This window comes from Musca autumnalis, unplaced genomic scaffold (genome assembly GCF_047663935.1).
Source record: "Musca autumnalis isolate F117 unplaced genomic scaffold, ASM4766393v1 scaffold_4, whole genome shotgun sequence".
In the NCBI taxonomy this organism is placed as follows: Eukaryota; Metazoa; Arthropoda; class Insecta; order Diptera; family Muscidae; genus Musca; species Musca autumnalis.
The window spans coordinates 218,634,265-218,658,473 of NW_027411977.1; the positions used below are offsets into that span (position 1 = coordinate 218,634,265).

The 24,209-nt window shown below is 32.5% G+C and overlaps 2 protein-coding genes across 10 annotated transcripts in view; one reads left to right on the forward strand and one right to left on the reverse strand.

Annotated features, from left to right (window-relative positions):
- Positions 1-1,746, reverse strand: part of LOC141402311 (uncharacterized) — a 45,477-nt gene extending 43,731 nt beyond the window's left edge. For 2 of the 3 annotated variants that reach the window (XM_073983245.1, XM_073983243.1), the window contains exon 1: positions 1,464-1,746. The gene's annotated coding sequence lies outside the window, so the exon portion shown is untranslated. The remainder of the gene's footprint in view (positions 1-1,463) is intronic. The other variant, XM_073983244.1, reaches the window with a different exon arrangement.
- Positions 1-24,209, forward strand: part of Cep135 (Centrosomal protein 135kDa) — an 82,465-nt gene that overhangs the window by 57,870 nt on the left and 386 nt on the right. For 2 of the 7 annotated variants that reach the window (XM_073983240.1, XM_073983239.1), the window contains 5 exons: positions 17,326-17,451; positions 17,694-17,847; positions 17,911-18,017; positions 23,673-23,940; positions 24,000-24,185. In XM_073983240.1, coding sequence (XP_073839341.1) covers positions 17,326-17,451; positions 17,694-17,847; positions 17,911-18,017; positions 23,673-23,940; positions 24,000-24,185 — 841 coding nt within the window. Of the gene's footprint in view, positions 1-17,325; positions 17,452-17,693; positions 17,848-17,910; positions 18,018-23,516; positions 23,941-23,999; positions 24,186-24,209 lie in introns of all 7 variants that reach the window. The other 5 variants (XR_012412587.1, XR_012412588.1, XR_012412589.1 and 2 more) reach the window with 5 other exon arrangements.

A 24,209-nucleotide genomic window follows, 5' to 3' on the forward strand; every position in this document is an offset into this window, starting at 1 on the left:
TTTTTCATGGATTTTTTAAATTTAAAGTTTTTATGGATTTTTTAAAGAGTATTCATGAATTTTAAAAAAATAACTAATTTTTATGGGTTAAAAATATTCTTGAATAAAGAATTGTTTTCGTAGCTTAAAAAAATAGTTTTCATTATAAATAAATTAATATTTTCATGAAGTTTTTAAAAAATATTTTTCATCGATAACAAAAAAAAAAAAAAAAAAAACATTTTTAAAACTTTTTATCTTTTATTGATTTTTTATAAAATATTTTTTCAATAATCCTGGATTTTTTAAAGAATATTTTTTTTAAAATCATAGATTTTTAAACAATATTTTTTTAATAATCCTGGATTTTTTAACAATATTTTTTTAAAAAAAGTGTTTTTTTTTTTTAAAGAATATTTTTTCAGTAATCCTGGATTTTTTAAGAATAATTTTTTTCAATAACCGTGGATTATTACAAGTTTAATTTTTCAATAATCGTAGATATTTTAAGAAATATTTTTTCAATATTCATGGATTTTTTAAAGAATATTTTTTCAATATTCATGGATTTTTTAAAGAATATTTTTTCAATAATCGTGGATTTTTTAAGAAATATTTTTGTAATAATCCTGGATTTTTTTTAGAAAAAATTTTCAATAATCCTGGATTTTTTAAAGAAATTTTTTTTTAAATCATAGATTTTTAAAGAATATTTTTTCAATAATCCTGGATTTTTTTAAGAATATTTTTTTTAAAAAACGTGTTTTTTTAAGGAATATTTTTTCAATTATCCTGGATTTTTTTAAAGAATATTTTTTTTCAATAATCGTGGATTATTACCAAAGAATTAATTAAATATTACCATTTTAATTTTTCAATAATCGTAGATTTTTTAAGGAATATTTTTTCAATATTCGTGGATTTTTTAAAAAATACTTTTTCAATAATCGTGGATTTTTTAAGAAATATTTTTGTAATAATCCTGGATTTTTTTTAGAAAAAATTTTCAATAATCGTGGATTTTTTAAAGAATTTTTTTTTTTCAATAATAATGGTTTTTTTAAGAATGTTTTTTCTACAATGACAAGTTTGGTTCTTATGTCATTTGTCTGATTAGATGATTTTCAAAAATAATTGATTTTTTTAAAAAAAAATGTTTGTTTCCCGAATGGTGTCGTCTGATAATCTGCATTACTATCCAATTTTCACAATATTGACAATGACAAATATTTGTTTTATGAACTTGTAAACTTTTAAAGCAATTATTCCACATTTTTTGCTTTATGCTTGTTTCAACAGTAACACAGTGTACACATTCAATAGATCCAAATATTCAATTCAAGATTCAATAGATCCAAAACTTCTTATTATTTTATCACTTCAACATCTTTTTTCAATTTTATTATCTTTTCTCACATCTCCGGAACCTTTAATTTTCCTTGTTTTTTTTTTTAATTTTCTTAAAATGTTGAAACCATTCATACCGTTAATCACTTCTAAGATTTTTATCCGTTTGCTGGCGACACTTTTATTTATTCACAGCCTTTTTTGTTGTAACCCGTGGCTCAATATAAGATTTTCTTCTAAAGCGGGTTGAACATAACGTCAACACTTTTTCTGATTTTATTTCTTTGATTATTTACTCGAACATATGTTTATTCTTTTTTTCCTTCCTATTGAACACGCGAAACACCAAGCCAAGACACAACACGTCACGCCGCTAACTTTGTTTTGGCTTCCGTCTGTGTTTACGTTTAAATTATAACTGAGTTTGGTTAGTTTTTACCTGTTACCTACCTGTTGATAAAGTAAACAAGAAATGAGATTCAACCCTCTCTCTCTCTCTCTTCCAATTAATATTAGGTATCTCTCATTCAATAAGAATTAAAATCGATGGTTTTTGAGAGTATCTCTTGTTTTTCTATAATTCCTTTGGAAGGCAAATTTTGTTGTAGCTTATTGATAGTGAATTGAGTGGAATTGTTTGGGGGATTGAGTGAATAATTTGAGTACATGACAAATTTAATAAATAAACAAACAATAGGATTTTTTAAAGAATATTTTTCAATAATCGTAGTTTTTTATAGAATAATTTTTTCTATAGTTATGGATTTTTTGAAGAATATTTTTTTAAAAACTGGATTTTTTAAAGAATGCTTTTTTTCAATAATCTTGGCATTTTTTAAAGAATATTTTTTTCAATAATCGTGGATTTTTTTAAGAATATTTTTTAAATAATCATGGATTTTTAAAGAATATTTTTCAATAATCCTGGATTTCTTAAAGAATATTTATTCAATAATCCTGGAGTTTTTAAAGAATATTTTTTTATAATCGTAGATTTTTAAAGAAATTTTTTCTATAATCCTGGATTTTTTAAAGAATATTTTTTCAATAATCCTGGATTTTTTTTTTAAAAATCGTGTTTTTTTAAAGAATGTTTTTCAATAATCCTGTATTTTTTAAGAATATTTGTTCAATAATCGTAGAAATATTTTTTCAATAATCGTACATTTTTTAAAGAATGTTTTTTTTTTCAATAATCATGGTTATTTAAAGAAGATTTGTTTCAATAATTCTGGATTTTTTAAAGACTATTTTTTCAATAATCCTCTATTTTTTAAAGAATATTTTTTCAATAATCTTGGATTTTTTAATAAATATTTTTTCAATAAACGTGAATTTTTTAAGGAATATTTTTTCAATAATCCTGGTTTTTTAAGGAATATTTTTTCAATATTCCTTTTTTTTAAGGAATATTTTTTCAATAATCCTGGTTTTTTAAGAATATTGTTTCAATAATCCTGGATTTTTTAAAGAATATTTTTCAGTAATGAGGATTTTTTAAAGCAATTTTTTTCAATTATCATGAATTTTTTGAAGAATATTTTTTCAATAATCCTGGATTTTTTAAAGAATGTTTTTTCAATAATCCTGCATTATTTAAAGAATCGGGTGTGTTCTGAGACACACTTCACCTCCCACTTCACGCCTCAAGCATTTTGTTCACCCCATTTACGCTGATTTTTCGGGTATTTTATGGATGGACTAGGGCGTACTCTTCTTTTTAAATACCCTAGCGAATCTTAGTCCCAAGAAATTCGCAAAAAGTAGAAGTAAATGGGGTGATTAGAATGCTTGAGGCGTAAAGTGAGAGGTGAAGTGTGTCTCAGAACATACCCGAATATTTTTCAATAATCGTGGATTTTTAAAAGTTTAATTTTTCAATAATCCTGGATTTGTTAAAGAATATTTTTTAAAATCGTAGATTTTTAAAGAATTTTTTCAATAATCCTGGATTTTTTTCAATAATTCTGAATTTTTTTGAAGAATATTTTTTCAATAATCTTGTATTTTGTAATAAATATTTTTTCAATAATCGTGAATATTTTAAAGCATATTTTTTTAATAATCTCGGATTTTTTAAGAAATATTTTTTGTCAATAATCCTGGTTTTTATGAATATTTTTTCAATAATCCTGGATTTTTTAAGAATATTTTTCAATAATCGTGGATTTTGTTACGGAATATTTTTTTCAAGAATCCCGGATTTTTTATATAAACTTTTTCCAATAGTCTTGGATTTTTTTAAAGAATATTTTTTCAATAATCGTGAATTTTTGAAAGAATATTTTTTCAATAATCGTGGATTTTTTAAAGAATATTTTTTTCAATAATCGTGGATTTTTTAAAAAATATTTTTCAATAATCCTGAATTTTTTACAGAATATATTTTCAATAATCGTGATTTTTTAAGGAAATTTTTTCCAATAATCGTGGATTTTTTAATAAATATTTTTTCAGTAATCGTGGATTTTTTGAAGAATATTTTTTTCCATAATCCTGGATTTTTTAAAGAATATATTTTCAATAATCTTAGATTTTTTAAGGAATATTTGTTTCAATAATAGTGAATTTTTAAAGAATATTTGTTTTAATTATCCTGGTGTTTAAGAATATTTTTTCAATAATCGTGGATTTTTTAAGGAATATTTTTTTCAATAATACAGTTTTTTTAAGAATATTTTTTCAATAATCCTGTATTTTTTAAAGAATATATATTCAATAATCGTAGATTTTTTAAGGAATATTCGTTTCAATAATCGTGAATTTTTAAAGAATATTTTTTTAATAATCCTGCATCTTTTAAAGGATATTTTTTTTAAAATCGTAGATTTTTAAAGAATATTTTTTCAATAATCCTGAATTTTTTAAGAATATTTTTTCAATATTCTTGGATTTTTGGAAGAAATTTTATTCAATAATCCTGGATTTTTTTATTTAAGGTGACGTAGGGGATGAATGATACCAAGCAACGGTCTTGACCGGCTTTAACATGGCAAAGCCCAGGATTTATCTTGGTCCCTCTTTCATCTCAAGTGGATACTGACCTAACATGTGCCGCGCGTTCACCCATAAGAACGTTAAAAACTTGGGTTTGGGCGTCGGGTTAGTAACCCTCCCCTAGAAAAAACAGCCTACTATGAAAAAACGAAAGAAAAGAAAAACAAACCCCTCTAAAGTTGACGAACCCCGCAAACGTTTTAAGGAACATAATCTGCGAATCTGCAACCTGGAATGTTCGCACTCTTTATAGAGAAGGTGCAGTCTTCGCATTGGCAGACGTACTTGAAAAGTACAAGGCCGATATTACTGCCATACAGGAAATACGATGGACTGGGAAAGATGTCACAACAACACCTAAAGGTGACGCACTGTATTATAGCTGCCATGACGTAAAGCATGAGTTTGGTTGCGGATTCGTAGTTAGTCGGAGGCTAAAACATCTGGTATCCAGCTTCACCCCAGTGAATGAAAGACTTGCTGCAATTCGAATAAAAGCTAAATTCTTCAACATCAGCTTTATTTGCGCTCATGCTCCCACTGAAGAAAAGGACGAACAGACCAAAGATATATTTTACGAGCGCTTAGAAGAAACATATGACCGTTGCCCTGCCCATGACATTAAAATCATTCTAGGCGATTTTAATGCCAAAATTGGAAAGGAGAATATCTTTCGGGAAATTCAGTCTCCACAGTGAAACATCTGACAATGGTGTGAGGCTGATAGACTTTGCAGCTGAAAAAAACATAGTAGTTACCAGTATCAGATTTAATCATCTCGATATTCATAAGGTCACCTGGCTGTCTCCAGATCAGAAAACAAGAAATCAAATTGATCATATTGTGATAGATGGAAGACATTCATCGAGCGTGTTGGATGTACGATCGTTCCGAGGAGCAAACATTGATTCGGACCACTACCTTGTTACAGCAAAGGTACGTACCCGTCAAAACGTTGCAAATAAAGCACGGACAGACACAACACGAAAGTTGGACATCGCTAAGCTGCAAACACAACAGATAGCCACAGTATATTCCACTCAACTAGCCCAATTGATTAACGCGAGCACTCCTTGTCCCGATAACATAACAACACAATGGCAAAATATTGTCCACTCCATGCAAACAGCCGCAAAATCCATACTTGGATACCAGAGACCTCCACCAAAGAATCCATGGTATGATCAGGAGTGTCGTGCTGCTACCGAAGTGAAAAATGCGGCATATAGGGCTACTTTACAATCCGCGTGCCACGTTTCGCACGAGAGAGATATCGGAAAAAAAAGGAGAGAGGAAAAACGTCTTTTCCGCAGGAAAAAGAGAGAGATGGAAAAGCGAGAGTGTGAAAAAATCGAGATGAACAGGAGCCAGAATGAAGTCCGAAAATTCTACTAAAGAGTCAAGCATCAAACTGATGGCTTTGGTACAGGCACCTCCTCCTGTAGAGACCAGCAAGGTAATTTGGTAACTTATACAGATAGTGTGTTCAGGATATGAAAAGAAAAATTTTCAAATCTGTTGGTATCCAATAGCAGCGAAGACGACGAAGATACCACAGTCCCAATCCCAGAAGATGGTATTGAATGTATACCGCCCAGAAAAGATGAGGTAAGGACAGCAATAAATCGGCTGAAGAATAATAAGGCAGCAGGGGCCGATGGCTTACCAGCCGAGCTGTTCAAAACCTGAGGCGACACGCTGATAAGGTGTATTCATCAGCTAGTAGCACCATCTGGCAGAAAGAACGAGTACCCGACGATCGGAACCTGAGTATCCTGTGCCCCGTCCACAAGAAGGGAGATAAGACTGTATGCTCTAACTATAGGGGCATAAGTCTACTCCCTTTTGCCTACAAGATCGTGTCAGGGATATTGTGCGAACGACTAAAGCCTATGGTCAACGAGGTAATTGGACCACACCAATGCGGCTTTAGACCTGGCAAGTCCACCATTGACCAGATATTTACCCTGCGGCAAATCCTGGAGAAGACCCAAGAGATGCAGATCGACACCTACCACTTTTTTGACGATTATAAAGCAGCATTCGACAGTCCGCTCCGATCAAAGGTATTCCATGCAATGTCTGAATTTGGTATCCCCGCAAAGCTCATCCGGCTTTGTAAGATGACTTTAACTGATACTAGGTCCTCAGTTAAAATTGGAAAGAACCTCTCCGAAGAATTTTGTACCAAAATAGGTTTCGACAGCCCGCTGCGTTCAAAGGTATTCCAAGCCATGTCTGAATTTGGTATCCCCGCAAAGTTCATCCGGCTTTGTAAGATGACTTTAACTGATACTAGGACCTCAGTTAAAATTGGAAAGATCCTCTCCGAAGAATTTTGTACCAAAAGAGGTTTCAGACAAGGACACAGCCTTTCGTGTGATCTCTTCAACATCCTGCTGGAAAAGGTTATTCGAGATTCAAACGTCAAAAGAAGTGGCACAATCTACACCAATAGCCACATGTTACTTGCTTATGCTTATGGTATAGACATCATGGGACGATCAGTAAAAGAAGTAACAGATACCTTTATGAAGGTCGAAGGAGAATCTGGTAAAGTGGGTCTGGTGGTAAACTGTGAGAAAACCAAGTTGATGGTGTCGACGCGCAATGCGTCCATTGAGCTCGGACCGACTGTGGAAGTTGGTTCCTATAATATTGAGGTAGTAAAAGACTTCGTCTACCTCGGCACCGCCGTAAACACAACAAACGACATCAGTTGTGAAATAAAAAGAAGAATTGTATTGGCTAACAGATGCTACTTTGGCTTAAGTAAGCACTTCAAAAACAAAGCCACAACTCGTCAAACAAAAATAACGCTTTACAAAACACTGATACTACCCGTGCTAATGTATGGCTCCGAAGCATGGGTACTTGCGCAAGCAGATAAGGCAGTGCTTGGTGTGTTTGAGAGGAAAATTCTTCGAAAGATCTACGGGCCGATTTGCGTTGACGGTGAATATCGACGTCGTATGAACCACGAGCTATATAAGCTATACAAAGACATGAATATAGTTAAACGTATCGAGATGCAACGATTGCGTTGGCTAGGCCATATCATGAGAATGAGCGATGATGAACCCGCTAAAAAGGCGTATGAATACATGCCACATGGCGGTGCACACAGAATCGGCAGGCCTAAGCTTCGATGGAGCATACAAGTGGATGAAGAAATGATAAGGCGCGGTATTCCGAAAAAACAGAGAGGAATAGTTCGGTCTATGGAACAAATATTCTTTAATGGGCCAGCTAAGTAAGTAAGTTATTTTTTCAAATGCACGATGTTTTTTTAAAAGTTTAATTTTTAATTTTTTCAATAAGCCTGGATTTTTTGAAGAAAATTTTTCAATAATCCTGGATTTTTTAAAGAATATATATAATAAATATTTTTTCAATAATCGTGCATTATTCAAAGATTATTTTTCAATAATCGTGGATTTTTTTAAATTATATTTTTTAATAATCCTGTATTTTTTTCAGAATATTTTTTAATAATCGCGGATTTAAAAAAAAATATATATATAATATTTTTTAAATAATCGTGATTTTTTTAAGAATATTTTATAAATAATCGCGAATTTTTAAATAATATATTTTTTTAAATAATCGTTGATTTTTAAAGCATATTTTTTTAAATAATTATGATTTTTTTTTTACAAATATTTTTTTCAATAATTGTGATTTTTTTAAAAATATTTTTAATAATTGCACATTTTTTAATTAATAATCGATTTTTTTTAAGAATATTTTTTCAGTAATTGTGGATTTTTAAAAGTTTAATTTTTCAATAATTGTGGGTTTTTAAAATTTAATTTTTAATAATTGTGGATTTTTTTAGAAAATTTTTTTCAATAATCCTGCATTTTTTAAAGAATATATTTTGTTTAATCGTGGATTTGTAAAGACTTTTTTATTCAATAATCGTGGACTTATTAAAGAATATTTTTTCAATAATCCTGGATTTTTCAATGAATATTTTTTCAATAATCGTGGATTTTTTTAAGAATATTTTTTCAATAATTGTGTAATATATATATTTTTTTTTGAATAATCGTGGATTTTTTAAAGAATATGATTGTGATTTTTTTTTGGAATATTTTTTCAATAATTGTGTATTTTTGAAAGAACATTTTTTTAATAATTGTGAATTTTTTAGAATATTTTTTCAATAAACGTGTGGCATCCTCTATCCCTCTTCTTCCACTCTCCTTCTAACATTGGGTATGTAAATTACTCAAAAGACTGAAGAAGAAAACTTCCTGTAGGTTTGTGCCTTAAGTCTTTTGTTTGACTTAACACATTTTGTCCCACTCATTCTCTCATTTTACTCTCCCTTTCACATTGGATGTGTAAATTAATCAAAAGACTTAAACAAGAAACTTCCTTTGAGTTATTAGTGGAGGTTTGTGTCTTAAGTCTTTCGTTTGATTTAAACTATTTCTCCCATTCTTATAGTATCACTGAGAGAATAGTATTGCTAATAGTGGAAAGTGAGAGCATTTGCAGTGGTAAACAATGGGCATTGGTGTCCAAAATAAATGAGAGAGAATTGATGGGAGAATAATGTCCCTTTGTTAAACAACGGCTGGCATGGCTCTCATTTGAATTCGTTATTCTTAGTTGTTACAACAACGTGCAGGCGTTGACATCAATGACAATGGGATATCTAGATTTTAGAGAATACACGAGGTTTGTTTTCACCAACCATCATCAATAAAATAAAATTACCTTTGCTTGAGGGTTATCTATGACTTCTCATAATGTTTGAGAATTAAAGAGTTTGAGCAAAGACAACTATTCTACTTTATTTGCCTGAAGAGTTTTTGATTTCTTTTTCAATTAAAGAATTAAATTCTTCTAGTCATTCATTATCAACAGTTCAAAATTTACTTTCAACTGCAAATAAATTTATAATTTATTATTTGTTTAACACTTTCATTTCTTTTTTTCGCTTTTCATTTATATGTTCAATTCCTTCCGCTTATGCCAAATATGTGGCAATAAAATATGGCTTAATAGGTCAGTCGGTAAACCAATAATTTTATTGTGTCTGTTTGTTTGTTTTACTTACCCAAAAGTACATTAACCGTCGTTGATGGTGGCGTTGATAGGCAACAGTTCAATATCAAGGTTCAGTGAGTTCAAAATACTGCCCAAAAAATAATTTGCATTTTGAGGCTTTTCGTTTGAGGTTTGTGTATTGTTTTTTTTTGTGTTTTTTGACAGCCGTATAAAAACTATAGTTGATGTTTAGGTAAAAACAATGAATCAACCAATAAGACATTGTTGCTCTGTCAGAGTTTTTTTTGTTTTTAAGCAAAACAAATAAAAACGGAAGTTCGCATACAAATTAATTTCAATGGAATTTTTGTTGTTCGTGTTGTGTTTTAATTCCTTTTTAAATAATTAGAGTATAATTGATGGACACTTTGTACATTATTTGGGGATGTATATGTGAATGAAGACGTGAAGATATGTTTAGATAAAAAAAATTTTTTAAAAAACATTACCTTAATTACGTGTATTTTATCACATGTTACAATTATGTCGGGCAAATTAATGAAAATAAATTGATGTGAGTCATGGCCCCAAGAATATATGGAGTTACAGGAACAACACTTTTTAAGGAATTTTTTTTTTTCAAACACCAAAAGACCTTTAGGCTTGGATTTTTAAGGAATGTTTTTTCAAACACCAAAAGACCTTTAGGCGTGGATTTTTAAGGAATATTTTCTCAAACACCAAAAGACCTTTAGGCTTGGATTTTTAAGGAATATTTTCTCAAACACATAAAACAACAAAAACTCAAATTTGACACACATTTTATGAAATTTAGCCCATCCCATGTTCTAAATAACCGTTTCGAAGATTCTTTATGGAAATTGTTTCAAATGGCTTATGACATAGATGAACCGATTCGATAAAAGTGTTGAATTTTTTCGGTTAGCGACTTTCGCTAAATCCCATCCCACACACTGACACTACTAATCTTCTTTGAGTGACATACATATATTCAACGTAATGTGTTTTCAACACGTTTTGTTTCGATATAATCTTTCCATTTTAACAAAATTCGGAATTCTTGTTTGTTGTACAATAACTGTTATTGTTCTTGAGATCTTGCTGATCTTTCACATAGAGGGCGGAGTGTCTACCGCTAAAGGTAATTGAACTTGCCAATATTTACTTAAAATACCCACACATATTTACATGACGAAGATGAAACTAATTTACATAATAATATTCTTAAAAAAATGTTTAAAAATAAATATGAAATAAAAAACGGCGTCTGTTGACTAAAGACATTCCTTTCTTTAGTCAACAGACACCTTTCTTTAGCAAGGAACGCTTCAGAAGATACTCATCTTCTTTCATGTCATAATCTTTTTGAGCCATGGATTTTTTTCTTGCCATTTCATCGGAGGGCAATGATAATAAACAAAAAACAGTGAGTGGAAAAGTGGTAGCTTGCCCTAAAATATTTTTAAAAATCCACGAGCCTTGGTAGCTTGCCCTAAAATATTTTTAAAAATCCACGAGCCTTGGTAGCTTGCCCTAAAATATTTTTAAAAATCCACGAGCCTTGGTAGCTTACCCTAAAATATTTTTAAAAATCCACGAGCCTTGGTAGCTTGCCCTAAAATATTTTTAAAAATCCACGAGCCTTGGTAGCTTACCCTAAAATATTTTTAAAAATCCACAAGCCTTGGTAGCTTGCCCTAAAATATTTTTAAAAATCCACGAGCCTTGGTAGCTTGCCCTAAAATATTTTTAAAAATCCACGAGCCTTGGTAGCTTTCCCTAAAATATTTTTAAAAATCCACTAGCCTTGGTAGCTTGCCCTAAAATATTTTTAAAAATCCACGAGCCTTGGTAGCTTGACACTAAAATATTTTTAAAAATCCACGGGCCTTGGTAGCTTGCCCTAAAATATTTTTAAAAATCCACGAGCCTTGGTAGCTTGCCCTAAAATATTTTTAAAAATCCACGAGCCTTGGTAGCTTGCCCTAAAATATTTTTAAAAATCCACGAGCCTTGGTAGCTTGCCCTAAAATATTTTTAAAAATCCACGAGCCTTGGTAGCTTGCCCTAAAATATTTTTAAAAATCCACGAGCCTTGGTAGCTTGCCCTAAAATATTTTTGAAAAATTCACGAGCCTTGGTAGCTTGCCCTAAAATATTTTTTAAAATCCACGAGCCTTGTTAATTTCCCTGAAAATATTTTTTAAAATCCACGAGCCTTGTTAATTTCCCTGAAAATATTTTTAAAAATCCACGAGCCTTGGTAGCTTGCCCTAAAATATTTTTAAAAATCCACGAGCCTTGTTATGTTGCCTGAAAATATTTTTAAAAATCCACAAGCCTTGGTAGCTTGCCCTAAAATATTTTTAAAAATCCACGAGCCTTGGTAGCTTGCCCTAAAATATTTTTAAAAATCCACGAGCCTTGGTAGCTTGCCCTAAAATATTTTTAAAAATCCACAAGCCTTGGTAGCTTGCCCTAAAATATTTTTAAAAATCCACGAGCCTTGGTAGCTTGCCCTAAAATATTTTTAAAAATCCACGAGCCTTGATAGCTTGCCCTAAAATATTTTTGAAAATCCACGAGCTTTGGTAGCTTGCCCTAAAATATTTTTAAAAATCCACGAGCCTTGGTAGCTTGCCCTAAAATATTTTTAAAAATCCACAAGCCTTGGTAGCTTGCCCTAAAATATTTTTAAAAATCCACGAGCCTTGTTTGGTTGCCCTAAAATATTTTTAAAAATCCACGAGCCTTGTTTGGTTGCCGTAAAATATTTTTAAAAATCCACGAGCCTTGTTTGGTTGCCCTAAAATATTTTTAAAAATCCACGAGCCTTGGTAGCTTGCCCTAAAATATTTTTAAAAATCCACGAGCCTTGGTAGCTTGCCCTAAAATATTTTTAAAAATTCACGAGCCTTGGTAGCTTGCCCTAAAATATTTTTAAAAATCTACGAGCCTTGGTAGCTTGCCATAAAATATTTTTAAAAATTCACGAGCCTTGTTAATTTCCCTGAAAATATTTTTAAAAATCCACGAGCCTTGTTTGGTTGACCTGAAAATATTTTTAAAAATCCACGAGCCTTGTTTGGTTGACCTGAAAATATTTTTAAAAATCCACGAGCCTTGGTAGCTTTCCCTAAAATATTGTTAAAAATCCACGAGCCTTGGTAGCTTGCCCTAAAATACTTTTAAAAATCCACTAGCCTTGTTGGGTTGACCTGAAAATATTTTAAAAAATCCACGAGCCTTGTTAGCTTGCCCTAAAATATTTTTAAAAAATCCACGGGCCTTGTTAATTTCCCTGAAAATATTTTTTAAAAATCCACGGGCCTTGTTAATTTCCCTGAAAATATTTTTTAAAAATTCACGGGCCTTGTTAATTTCCCTGAAAATATTTTTAAAAATCCACGAGCCTTGGAAGCTTGCCCTAAAATATTTTTAAAAATCCACGAGCCTTGGTAGCTTGCCCTAAAATATTTTTAAAAATCCACGAGCCTTGGTAGCTTGCCCTAAAATATTTTTAAAAATCCACGAGCCTTGGTAGCTTGCCCTAAAATATTTTTAAAATTCCACGAGCCTTGGTAGCTTGCCCTAAAATATTTTTAAAAATCCACGAGCCTTGGTAGTTAACCTAAAAATATTTTTTAAAAATCCACGAGCCTTGGTAGCTTGCCCTAAAATATTTTTAAAAATCCACGAGCCTTGGTAGCTTGCCCTAAAATATTTTTAAAAATCCACGAGCCTTGTTGGGTTGACCTGAAAATATTTAAAAAAATCCACGAGCCTTGTTGGGTTGACCTGAAAATATTTTTTAAAATCCACTTAAGACACAAACACGATTTATGTTTTTTTCTCTAAGCCTTTTATCAACTCCACACTTCATCTAATCGTCATCATTGCTCCGTCATTGACATAATGAAAATGCCATATTCATGTTTCTTGTCGTGATTTAGTTGTTGTTGCTGTTTGTTGGTTTATTAAATACTTTAATTTGTATGCCATCAGTTAGATTTGATTTACTGTTTCTAAGCCTCAACTCAATACGATTTCAAACATCATTATGTGGTTGACTAGGTGGCTGCTCTATGGCTGCTGCACATGTTTTGTAAACGACCCAAAGACAGCGACCCAACCCACAAAATGTTGCATTAACTGCGGCAACTGTTTTTTTTTCTTCTTGTTGTTGTGTTGACGGTGTTGCTGTTTATTGCAACATATTAATTGAAGGGATTAAATGTCTTTGAGAAAAAAAAGAAAACAAATTACACAGATAATGTTGAAATGCATTTGCAGTTGACACAAAACTTTTTTGGTTGGAGACTTTTTTGCGGTCACCCCATACTGATCGTCTATAAAACATTCGCTCTGTCATCTTTACTATCTCCTTTATGTCGATTATTGAGGCAGACTCCCTTCTTATCGTTTATAAATCCTCCACTCTGTCATCTATCGGGGCCTTTCAAAAAATACCTTCGTTCCTTACCTACCCCAACAAAAATGGAGCAGCCATTTTTTGGTCATTTTAAATTCAATTGAAAGTGAAATTTCAAATTCAAATCACTCGCTTATTTGGAGATAACCTCAATAAAAAAATTAAATAGAAATCAAGTCAATAGAGACATTCATTAGTTTGGTTTAGAACTAACAGCTCTAGAATTAATTGTGACCACGAGCTAGCTAGCCAGCCAAACAAGCATTAAAATGGCAAAAGACACTCCCCATGCCAAACGCGTCATCATTCACGACAACCACCACCATAATTGTTGTGGTTCAATAGCGCAAAATGTCAGTTGGAGAGGGAACACTCAAACATACAAACCAATAATATCCCAGCAAAATTTGACGGAAGGGGTTCTTTGCGATGACGTGATTTCATGTCATCTTTTGCATTGGTTCAAAGGAAGTCGTGAAAGATCCGATCTTTTCATTAGGATTTGAACCAATGCAAAGGAAGTCGTGAAAGATCCGATCTTTTCATCAGCATTTGTACCCATTCCATCGATCCAATAGAGATGATGTTTGTGTTTTTATTTACACACCTGTTTATTTTCATTTTGGTATGTTCCAGTACTGCAAAAATCTACTAATTTTTACTATTTTTTCCGATAACATAAAGGAAAAATTGTTATCGTAGTAAAAATAAGTAGATTCTTGCAGTTTCTGGAACAGACCAAAGTTGTTAGAACTGTCGTCGTGATGTTGTCTTACATTTCCTGCATATCAAACAACTAAAACTTCTAAACAATTGGTATTATATGAAGTCCCAACCATCGAGCTAAAAATAGAATCGGACTGCACACATTGCTATTTTAAAAGTTCCCTTGTCTGTTCTAAATCTGACATATGTAGAATGAAATCAATCAAATCTCGCTTCTTGGAATTTGAAAAAAAGTCCGAAACGAAGAGTAACAAGAATCTGAAAATAAAGAAGAAACTACTTTTGGAAAGAAACAATTAAAAATAAATTAATTAAGCATGAATGGTATTTTCCATAAAAAGTCTCTCCTCCCCGTTCGTTACATTTTGTTCTTAGAGATCCCTAAAGCAAGCCGGGTTGTAGATCCCTACATATTTCCGTCACTATACAAAAGAGTATAAATTACCAAAATGTTGTTATAAAATAACAAAATTATAAAATAAAAGCAATTTACGAAATTAAAATACTTAAAGGAGTGCATTTGGAGTCCATGTTGAAATCTGAACTGGTGATGGGAAGATAATTGAAAAAACCTTTTGTAAGATGAAGGAATATCAGTTGCGGAGAACGGAGGAAGTAATCTTTTGCGATGCAGCGGTGGTGATTACATTGCAATTTTGGATGTAAACTTTTGAAAAACTAAACTGATAAATTAATTGTAGCTATTTCATGAATTCGTTTGAATTAATAAAGAGTTTTGTTTATCATGAAAACCATATTTCAATACAGCATTTCCATTTTCCAAACAAGACATGAAAATTTCATGCCAAGGGGTTGGTGAAAATGACATGCCAAAGCATTGGTTAAAATGACATGTCAAAGCATGGGTGAAAATGACGTGTCAAAGCATTGGTGAAAATGACATGTCAAATCATTGGTGGAAATGTCATGCCAAAGCATTGGTGGAAATGACATGTCAACGCATTGGTTAAAATGACATGCTTAGGATCCAGAAAAGAACGTCATCTTTTGGGGTCCACGCTCATATAAAATTCATCGATGAAGATGCTAAAAAGATGACATGCTAGATCACTTGCACCCATGATTGAATGTCATCTTTGGCATCGAACATTTTGCTGGGATTCTAATGGACAGACAGAGGGACCATTTGTCTTAGCCATGAATCAGAAATCATAATGCCAGCAGCACCACTACCACACACCATGAGCCAGCCATGCTGATATTGATGGTGGCTGGCCAAGTACAAAAAGAATTCTTTAAAAAAACAAGCGTTTCTTTTAATTTTTGTTTTGTTTTTGTTATTTTTTATGCTCTTTGGCTACCATTTGTATGCAAAACACGTTCTTCTTTATTCTGTGTGTTTTGTTTAGCATTTTGTTGTTGTTTTTCTTTTAACAATATCCGTCAATGAATTTTTTTGTCTAAAGAAGCAACCACTCAACCAACCACTAAATGTTGATTACTTTTGCTTTATTCTAGGTAATAACTCTTCAGCCTCATCTTCTTTGGAGTTCTTAAGTGTTGAGCAGAGAGACACATGAGTGCTGCTTAAAACAGGGTTGCCATTATAAGGAAATATAGTTTTACTAGATCGTCTATAAAGACACTCCCTTATGATTCAGGTTGTCTATAAAGACTTCCATCAGGTTGTCTTATAAACACTCCCATCAGGTTGTCTACAAAGAATCCCCTCAGGTTGCCTATAAAGACTCCCTCTAGGTCGTCTATAAAAACGCCCTCTAGGTCGTCTATAAAGACGCCCTCTAGGTCGTCTATTAAGACGCCCTCTAGGTCGTCTATAAAGACGCCCTCTAGGTCGTCTATAAAGACGCCCTCTAGGTCGTCTATTAAGACACCCTCTAGGTCGTCTATTAAGACGCCCTCTAGGTCGTCTATTAAGACGCCCTCTAGGTCGTCTATTAAGACGCCCTCTAGGTCGTCTATTAAGACGCCCTCTAGGTTGTCTATAAAGACTCCCTTCAAGTCGTCTATAAAGACGCCCTCTAGGTCGACTATAAAAACGCCCTCTAGGTCGTCTATAAAGACGCCCTCTAGGTCATCTATAAAAACGCCCTCTAGGTCGTCTATAAAGACGCCCTCTAGGTCGTCTATAAAGACGCCCTCTAGGTCGTCTAAAAAGATGCCCTCTAGCTCGTCTATAAAGACGCCCTCTAGGTCGTCCATAAAGACGCCCTCTAGGTCGTCTAAAAAGATGCCCTCTAGCTCGTCTATAAAGACGCCCTCTAGGTCGTTTATAAAGACGCCCTCTAGGTCGTCTATTAAGTCTCCCTCTAGGTCGTCCATAAAGACGCCCTCTAGGTCGTCTATAAAGACGCCCTCTAGGTCGTCTATAAAGACACCCTCTAGGTCGTCTATAAAGACGCCCTCTAGGTCGTCTATAAAGACGCCCTCTAGGTCGTCTATAAAGACGCCCTCTAGGTCGTCTATAAAGTCGCCCTTTAGGTCGACTATAAAGACACCCTCTAGGTCGTCTATAAAGACGCCCTCTAGGTCGTCTATAAAGACGCCCTCTAGGTCGTCTATTAAGACGCCCTCTGGGTTGTCTATAAAGACGCCCTCTAGGTCGTCTATAAAGACGCCCTCTAGGTCGTCTATAAAGATGCCCTCTAGGTCGTCTATAAAGACGCCCTCTAGGTCGTCTATAAAGACGCCCTCTAGGTCGCCCACAAAAACGGTCTTGAGGTCGTCTATAAAAACTTCCTTCATGTCGTCTATAAAGATGCACCCGATCGTCTATCGCTTGTTTATAGAATTATTATAATTAATTCCATCTCTCTCTCCCTCTCCTTTCTCATTTCCAGTAAACTTTCCACGCAAACACGTGAACGTAACAACGAATTACATGAAACTTCTAATGAAAGTAAAAGTTTACGTCAGCAGCTGACGGCATTGAAAACCAGTCGAGATCAAGCCATACAGGAAAATGTGTAAGTTGTTGTTTTACAATGTCCACAATATAGAATGAAATATTAACTAAGGCTAGGTTTACATTTACGAAACCCACTCGATTTCAACTGTCAATTCCATTGCTCAAACGTCAAATGAAATCTCATCTGAAATCCATTGGATTTCATTTGACGTTTAACCAATGGAATTGACAGTTGAAATCGAGTGGATTTCGTAAATGTAAACCAAGCATAATACATTTTTTCCTCATCTCCTCCTTTAGGCGCCTGAGCAATGACTTGGCTGAAAGTCAAGCTGAAGTTTCAACGCTTCGTAAACAATTGAAAGACTCTGAGAAGGAAATTGAAAGACTTAAACAGCAGTTGCGGAAATATGTTGAAGAAGTTAAAAAGGCAGAGGATCTGCTGCTGAATAAGGTGAGAAAAAATACTGAAAAGATTCCACATTGTTACATTAACTTTTTTTAATATTTTTTTTAGGAAAAAGAACGTGAGGAAATGTTGGAACATTACCGCAGCCTGTCACATGATGCAGTTTTGCTGGAGGGTAATAATCAAAGTTTGGAGAATGAAACGGCCGAGTATAGGTAAGGATAGAATTTGGATTTTTAAGTAGTTTATAAAAAGATTTTAAAATGTTTTCCATGGAAATCGATATCGATAGCAATTTTCTTCATGAAATAGTGATCGATAAAAACCCTTTTCCTTGGAAATAGTTGTCGATAACAACATTTTCCATAAAAATCGATGTCGAAAACAACTTTTTCCAAGGAAATCAATGTCGATAACAAATTTTTCCATTGAAATTGTAGTCGATAACAACTTTTTCCATGGAAGTAGTTGTCGATAACAACTTTTTCTATGGAAATAAATGTCGATACAACTTTTTCTATGGAAATAAATGTCCATAACACATTTTTTCCTTGGAAATAGCTGTCGATAACTGCTTTTTCTGTAGAAGGATAGAATTTGGATTTTTAAGTAGTTTATAAAAAGATTTTAAAATGTTTTCCATGGAAATCGATATCGATAGCAATTTTCTTCATGAAATAGTGATCGATAAAAACCCTTTTCCTTGGAAATAGTTGTCGATAACAACATTTTCCATAAAAATCGATGTCGAAAACAACTTTTTCCAAGGAAATCAATGTCGATAACAACTTCTTCCATGGAAATAGTTGTCGATAACAACTTTTTCCATGGAAATAGTTGTCGATAACAACTTTTTCCATGGAAATAGTTGTCGATAACAACTTTTTCTATGGAAATAGTTGTCGATAACAACTTTTTCTATGGAAATACTTGTCGATAACAACTTTTTTCATTAAAATAGGTGCCGATAACAACTTTTTCCATGGAAACAGTTGTCGATAACAACTTTTTATATGGAAATAGTTGTCGATAACAACTTTTTCCATGGAAATAATTGTAGATAACAATTTGTTCATGGTAATAGTTGTAGAAAACAACTTTTTCCATGGAAATCGTTGTAGATAACAACATTTTCCATGCAAATTGTTGTCGATAACAACTTCTTCCATGGAAATAGTTGTCGATTAAAACGTTTTCCATAGAAATAGCTGTCGACTGCTTTTTCCATGGAAGTAGTTGTTGATAACAACATTTGCCATGGAAACAGTTGTCGATAACAACTATTTCCATGGAAACAGTTGTCGATAACATCTTTTTCCATGGAAATAGTTGTCAATAACAATTTGTTCCATGGTAATAGATGTAAAAACATACTTTTTCCATGGAAGTAATTATCGATAACAACTTCTTCCATGGAAAAAGTTGTCGATAAAAACGTTTTCCATGGAAATAACTGTCGATAACAGCTTTTTTATTGGAAATAGTTGTCGATAATAACTTTTTCCATAGAAATAGTTGTCGATAACAGCTTTTTCCATGGAAATAGTTGTCGATAAAAACTTTTTCCACGGAAATAGTTGTCGATAGCAACTTCTTCCATGGAAATAGTTGTCGATAACAAATTCTTCCATGGAAACAGTTGTCGATAACAATTTTTCCATGGGAACAGTTGTCGATAACAGCTTTTTCCAATGAAACAGTGGTCGATAACAACTTTTTCCATGGAAATAGTTGTCGATAACCGCTTTTTCCATGGAAATAGTTGTCGATAACAATTTTTCCATGGAAATAATTGTCGATAACAACTTTTTCCATGGAAATATTTGTCGATAACAACTTTTTCCATGGAAACAGTAGTCGATAACAACTTTTTCCATGTAAACAGTTGTCGATAACAACTTTTTCCATGGAAACAGTTGTCGATAACAACTTTTTCCATGGAAACAGTTGTCGATAACAACTTTTTCCATGGAAACAGTTGTCGATAACAACTTTTTCCATGGAAACAGTTGTCGATAACAACTTTTTCAATGGAAACAGTTGTCGATAACAACTTTTTCCATGGAAACAGTTGTCGATAACAACCTTTTCTATGGAAATATATGTCGATAACAACTTTTTCCGTGGAAATAGCGGTCGATATCAGATTTTCCTATAGAAGCGGTTGTCGATAACAACTTCTTCCATGGAAAAAGTTGTTATCGACAACTACTTTTTTCCAAGGAAGTCGATGTCGATAACAAATTTTTCCATTGAAATTGTTGTCTATGACAACTTTTTCCATGGAAGTAGTTGTCGATAAAAACTTTCTACATGGAAACAGTTGTCGATATCAACTTTTTCCATAAAAATCGATGTCGACAACAACTTTTACCATGGAAACCGATTTCAAAAACAATTTTTTCCAAGGAAATTGATGTCGATAACAAATTTTTCCATGGAAATTGTTGTCGATAACCAGTTGTCGATAACAACTTTTTCCATAAAAATCTATGTCGACAACAATTTTTTCCAAGGAAATATTTGTCGATAACAACTTTTTCCATGGAAACAGTAGTCGATAACAACTTTTTCCATGTAAACAGTTGTCGATAACAACTTTTTCCATGGAAACAGTTGTCGATAACAACTTTTTCCATGGAAACAGTTGTCGATAACAACTTTTTCCATGGAAACAGTTGTCGATAACAACTTTTTCCATGGAAACAGTTGTCGATAACAACTTTTTCAATGGAAACAGTTGTCGATAACAACTTTTTCCATGGAAACAGTTGTCGATAACAACCTTTTCTATGGAAATATATGTCGATAACAACTTTTCCCGTGGAAATAGCGGTCGATAACAGATTTTCCTATAGAAGCGGTTATCGATAACAACTACTTCCATGGAAAAAGTTGTTATCGACAACTACTTTTTCCAAGGAAGTCGATGTCGATAACAAATTTTTCCATGGAAATTGTTTATGACAACTTTTTCCATGGAAGTAGTTGTCGATAACAACTTTTTCCATGGAAACAGTTGTCGATAACAACTTTTTCCATAAAAATCTATGTCGACAACAATTTTTTCCATGGAAATAGACGTCGATAACAACATTTTCCATGGAAATTGTTGTTGATAACAACTTTTGCCATTGAAACACTTGTCGATAACACTTTTTCCATGGAAACAGTTGTCGATAACATCTTTTTCCATGGAAATAGTTGTCGATAACAATTTGTTCCATGGTAATAGATGTAAAAACCAACGTTTTCCATGGAAGTAATTATCGATAACAACTTCTTCCATGGAAAAAGTTGTCGATAAAAACGTTTTCCATGAAAATGGAAAAGCGGTTGTCGATAACAACTTCTTCCATGGAAAAAGTTGTTATCGACATCTACTTTTTCCAAGGAAGTCGATGTCGATAACAAATTTTTCCATTGAAATTGTTGTCTATGACAACTTTTTCCATGGAAGTAGTTGTCGATAACAACTTTCTCCATGGAAACAGTTGTCGATAACAACTTTTTCCATAAAAATCTATGTCGACAACAACTTTTACCATGGAAATCGATGTCAAAAACAATTTTTTCCAAGGAAATCGATGTCGATAACAAATTTTCCATGGAAATAGTTGTCGATAACCAGTTGTCGATAACAACTTTTTCCATAAAAATCGATGTCGACAACAAACAGTTGTCGATAACAACTTTTTCCATGGAAACAGCTGTCGATAACAACTTTTTCTATGGAAATATATGTCGATTACAACTTTTTCCGTGGAAGCAGCGGTCGATAACAGATTTTCCTATAGAAGCGGTTATCGATAACAACTTCTTCCATGGAAAAATTTGTTATCAACATCTATTTTTTCCAAGGAAGTCGATAACAAATTTTTCCATGGAAATTGTTTATGACAACTTTTTCCATGGAAGTAGTTGTCGATAACAACTTTTTCTATGGAAACAGTTGTCGATAACAACTTTTTCCATAAAAATCTATGTCGACAACAATTTTTTCCAAGGAAATAGATGTCGATAACAATTTGTTCCATGGAAATAGTTGTAAATAACAACGTTTTCCATGGAAATTGTTGTCGATAAAAACTTCTTCCATAGAAATAGTTATCGATAACAACTTTTGCCATTGAAACACTTGTCGATAACACTTTTTCCATGGAAACAGTTGTCGATAACATCTTTTTCCGTGGAAATATTTGTCGTTAACAATTTGTTCCATGGTAATAGATGTAAAAACCAACGTTTTCCGTGGAAGTAATTATCGATAACAACTTCTTCGATAAAGACGTTTTCCATGGAAATAGATGTCGATAACAAATTTTTCCATTAAAATAGATGTCGATAACAACTTTTTCCACGGAAATTTGGAAGTAGTTGCCGATAACAACCTTTTCCATGGAAATAGTTGTCCATTAAAACTTTTTCCACGGAAATAGTTGTCGATAAGAACTATTTTTATTGAAATATTTGTCGATAAGAAGTTTTTCGATGGCAACAGTTGTCGATAACAACTTTTTCTATAGAAATGGTTGTCGATAATAAGTTTTTCTATAGAAATAGTTGTAGATAACAACTTTTTTCTATAGAAATAGTTGTCGATAACAACTTTTTCTATAAAAATAGTTTTCGATAACAAATTTTTCCATGGAAATAGTTGTCGATAACAACTTTTTTTATAGAAATAGTTGTCGATAAAAACTTTTTCTATAGAAATAGTTGTCGATAACTACTTTTTCTATAGAAATAGTTGTCGATAACATCTTTTTCTATAGAAGTAGTAGTCGATAACAACTTTTTCTATAGAAATAGTTGTCGATTACAACTTTTTCTATAGAAATAGTCGTCGATAACAACTTTTTCTAAGAAATAGTTGTCGATAACAACTTTTTCGTTGTCGATAACAACTTTTTCGTTGTCGATAACATCTTTTTCTACAGAAATAGTTGTCGATAACAGCTTTTTCCATGGAAATTTTTGTCGACAACAACTTTTTCCAACAATTTTCATGTGATAATAACTTTTTCTATAGAAATAGTTGTCGATAACAACTTTTCCTATAGGAATAGTTGTCGATAACAACTTTTTCAATGGAAATAGTTGTCGATAACAAATTCTTCCATGGAAACAGATATCGATAACAACTTTTTCCAAGGTAATAGTTGTAGAAAACAAATTTTTCCATGGAAACAGTTATCGATAACAACTTCTTCTATGGAAATAGTTGTCGATAAAAACGTTTTCTTTGGAAATAGCTATCGATAACAGCTTTTTCCATGGAAATTGTTGTCGATAACGATTAAAATAGGTGTCGATAACAACTTTTTCCATGAAAATAGTTGTCGATAACAACTTTTTGCATGGAAATAGTTGTCGATAACAACTTTTTCAATGGAAATAGTTGTCGATAACAGTTTTCCATGGAAATATTTGTCGATAACAACTTTTTCCATGTAAATAGTTGTCGATAACAACTTTTTCCATGGAAACATATATCGATAACAACATTTTCCATTGAAATAGTTATCGATAACAACTTTTTTCATGGAAATAGTTGTTGATAACAACTTTTTTCATGGAAATAGCTGTCGATAACACCTTTTTATGGAAATAGTTGTCGGTAACAGCTTTTCTATCGACAATTTATAACTTTTTCTAATTCTTCTCATATCTCTCTTTATGATTTGCTATCTTCTAATCCTTTCCTGTTATAGTAGCTGTAATTGTTGTCGTTGTTGTTGCTGCCTTAGAATTAAGAAACTATTAGTAGAACAAGAGTAAAAGTAGTTAAAAAATTATTACAACTCCATTGTATTAAATATAAATAATAAAACACCCACCTCATATTCCACAAAAAATTCGTCATCCAGACGCCAAGTTGCTGAATTAGATGCTGAAATTTCAACACTTAAAAAAGAATTAAACTGCCGTAAAAAATTAATATCCGAATTAGAAGATAAAATTGCAACACTCACTGCCAAAAATACATGTTTGGAACATCAACTAGCCGAGTGTCAGGACGAACAGCGTATACTAAAAACTGATTTGGAGGCGCGCAAGGAACTATGCGATAAACTGGATAATGAAAAGGATAAATTAAATGCTGAACTAAATGAATTGAATGATGTTAAGAGAAAGGTAAGCCTCCCAAATCTAAGTTAATATTTCGATAACATATTTGTTTTATTTATTTGCAGTTGGAATCAGAAAATGAACGCTTACGCTTAGATCTGGATAAAACGGAAAAGGGTAAGCAAATCTCAGCGGAAACCTTAGAAGAACTATTAGCAAAAACTCGACGTGATTTGGAGGAACAAATCAAAGTTGATAGTAAATTAAGTCAAGAATTATTGCAATTGAGGAAACAAAATGAAGAACTTTTGGTTAGAATAATAAAATTTTACTTT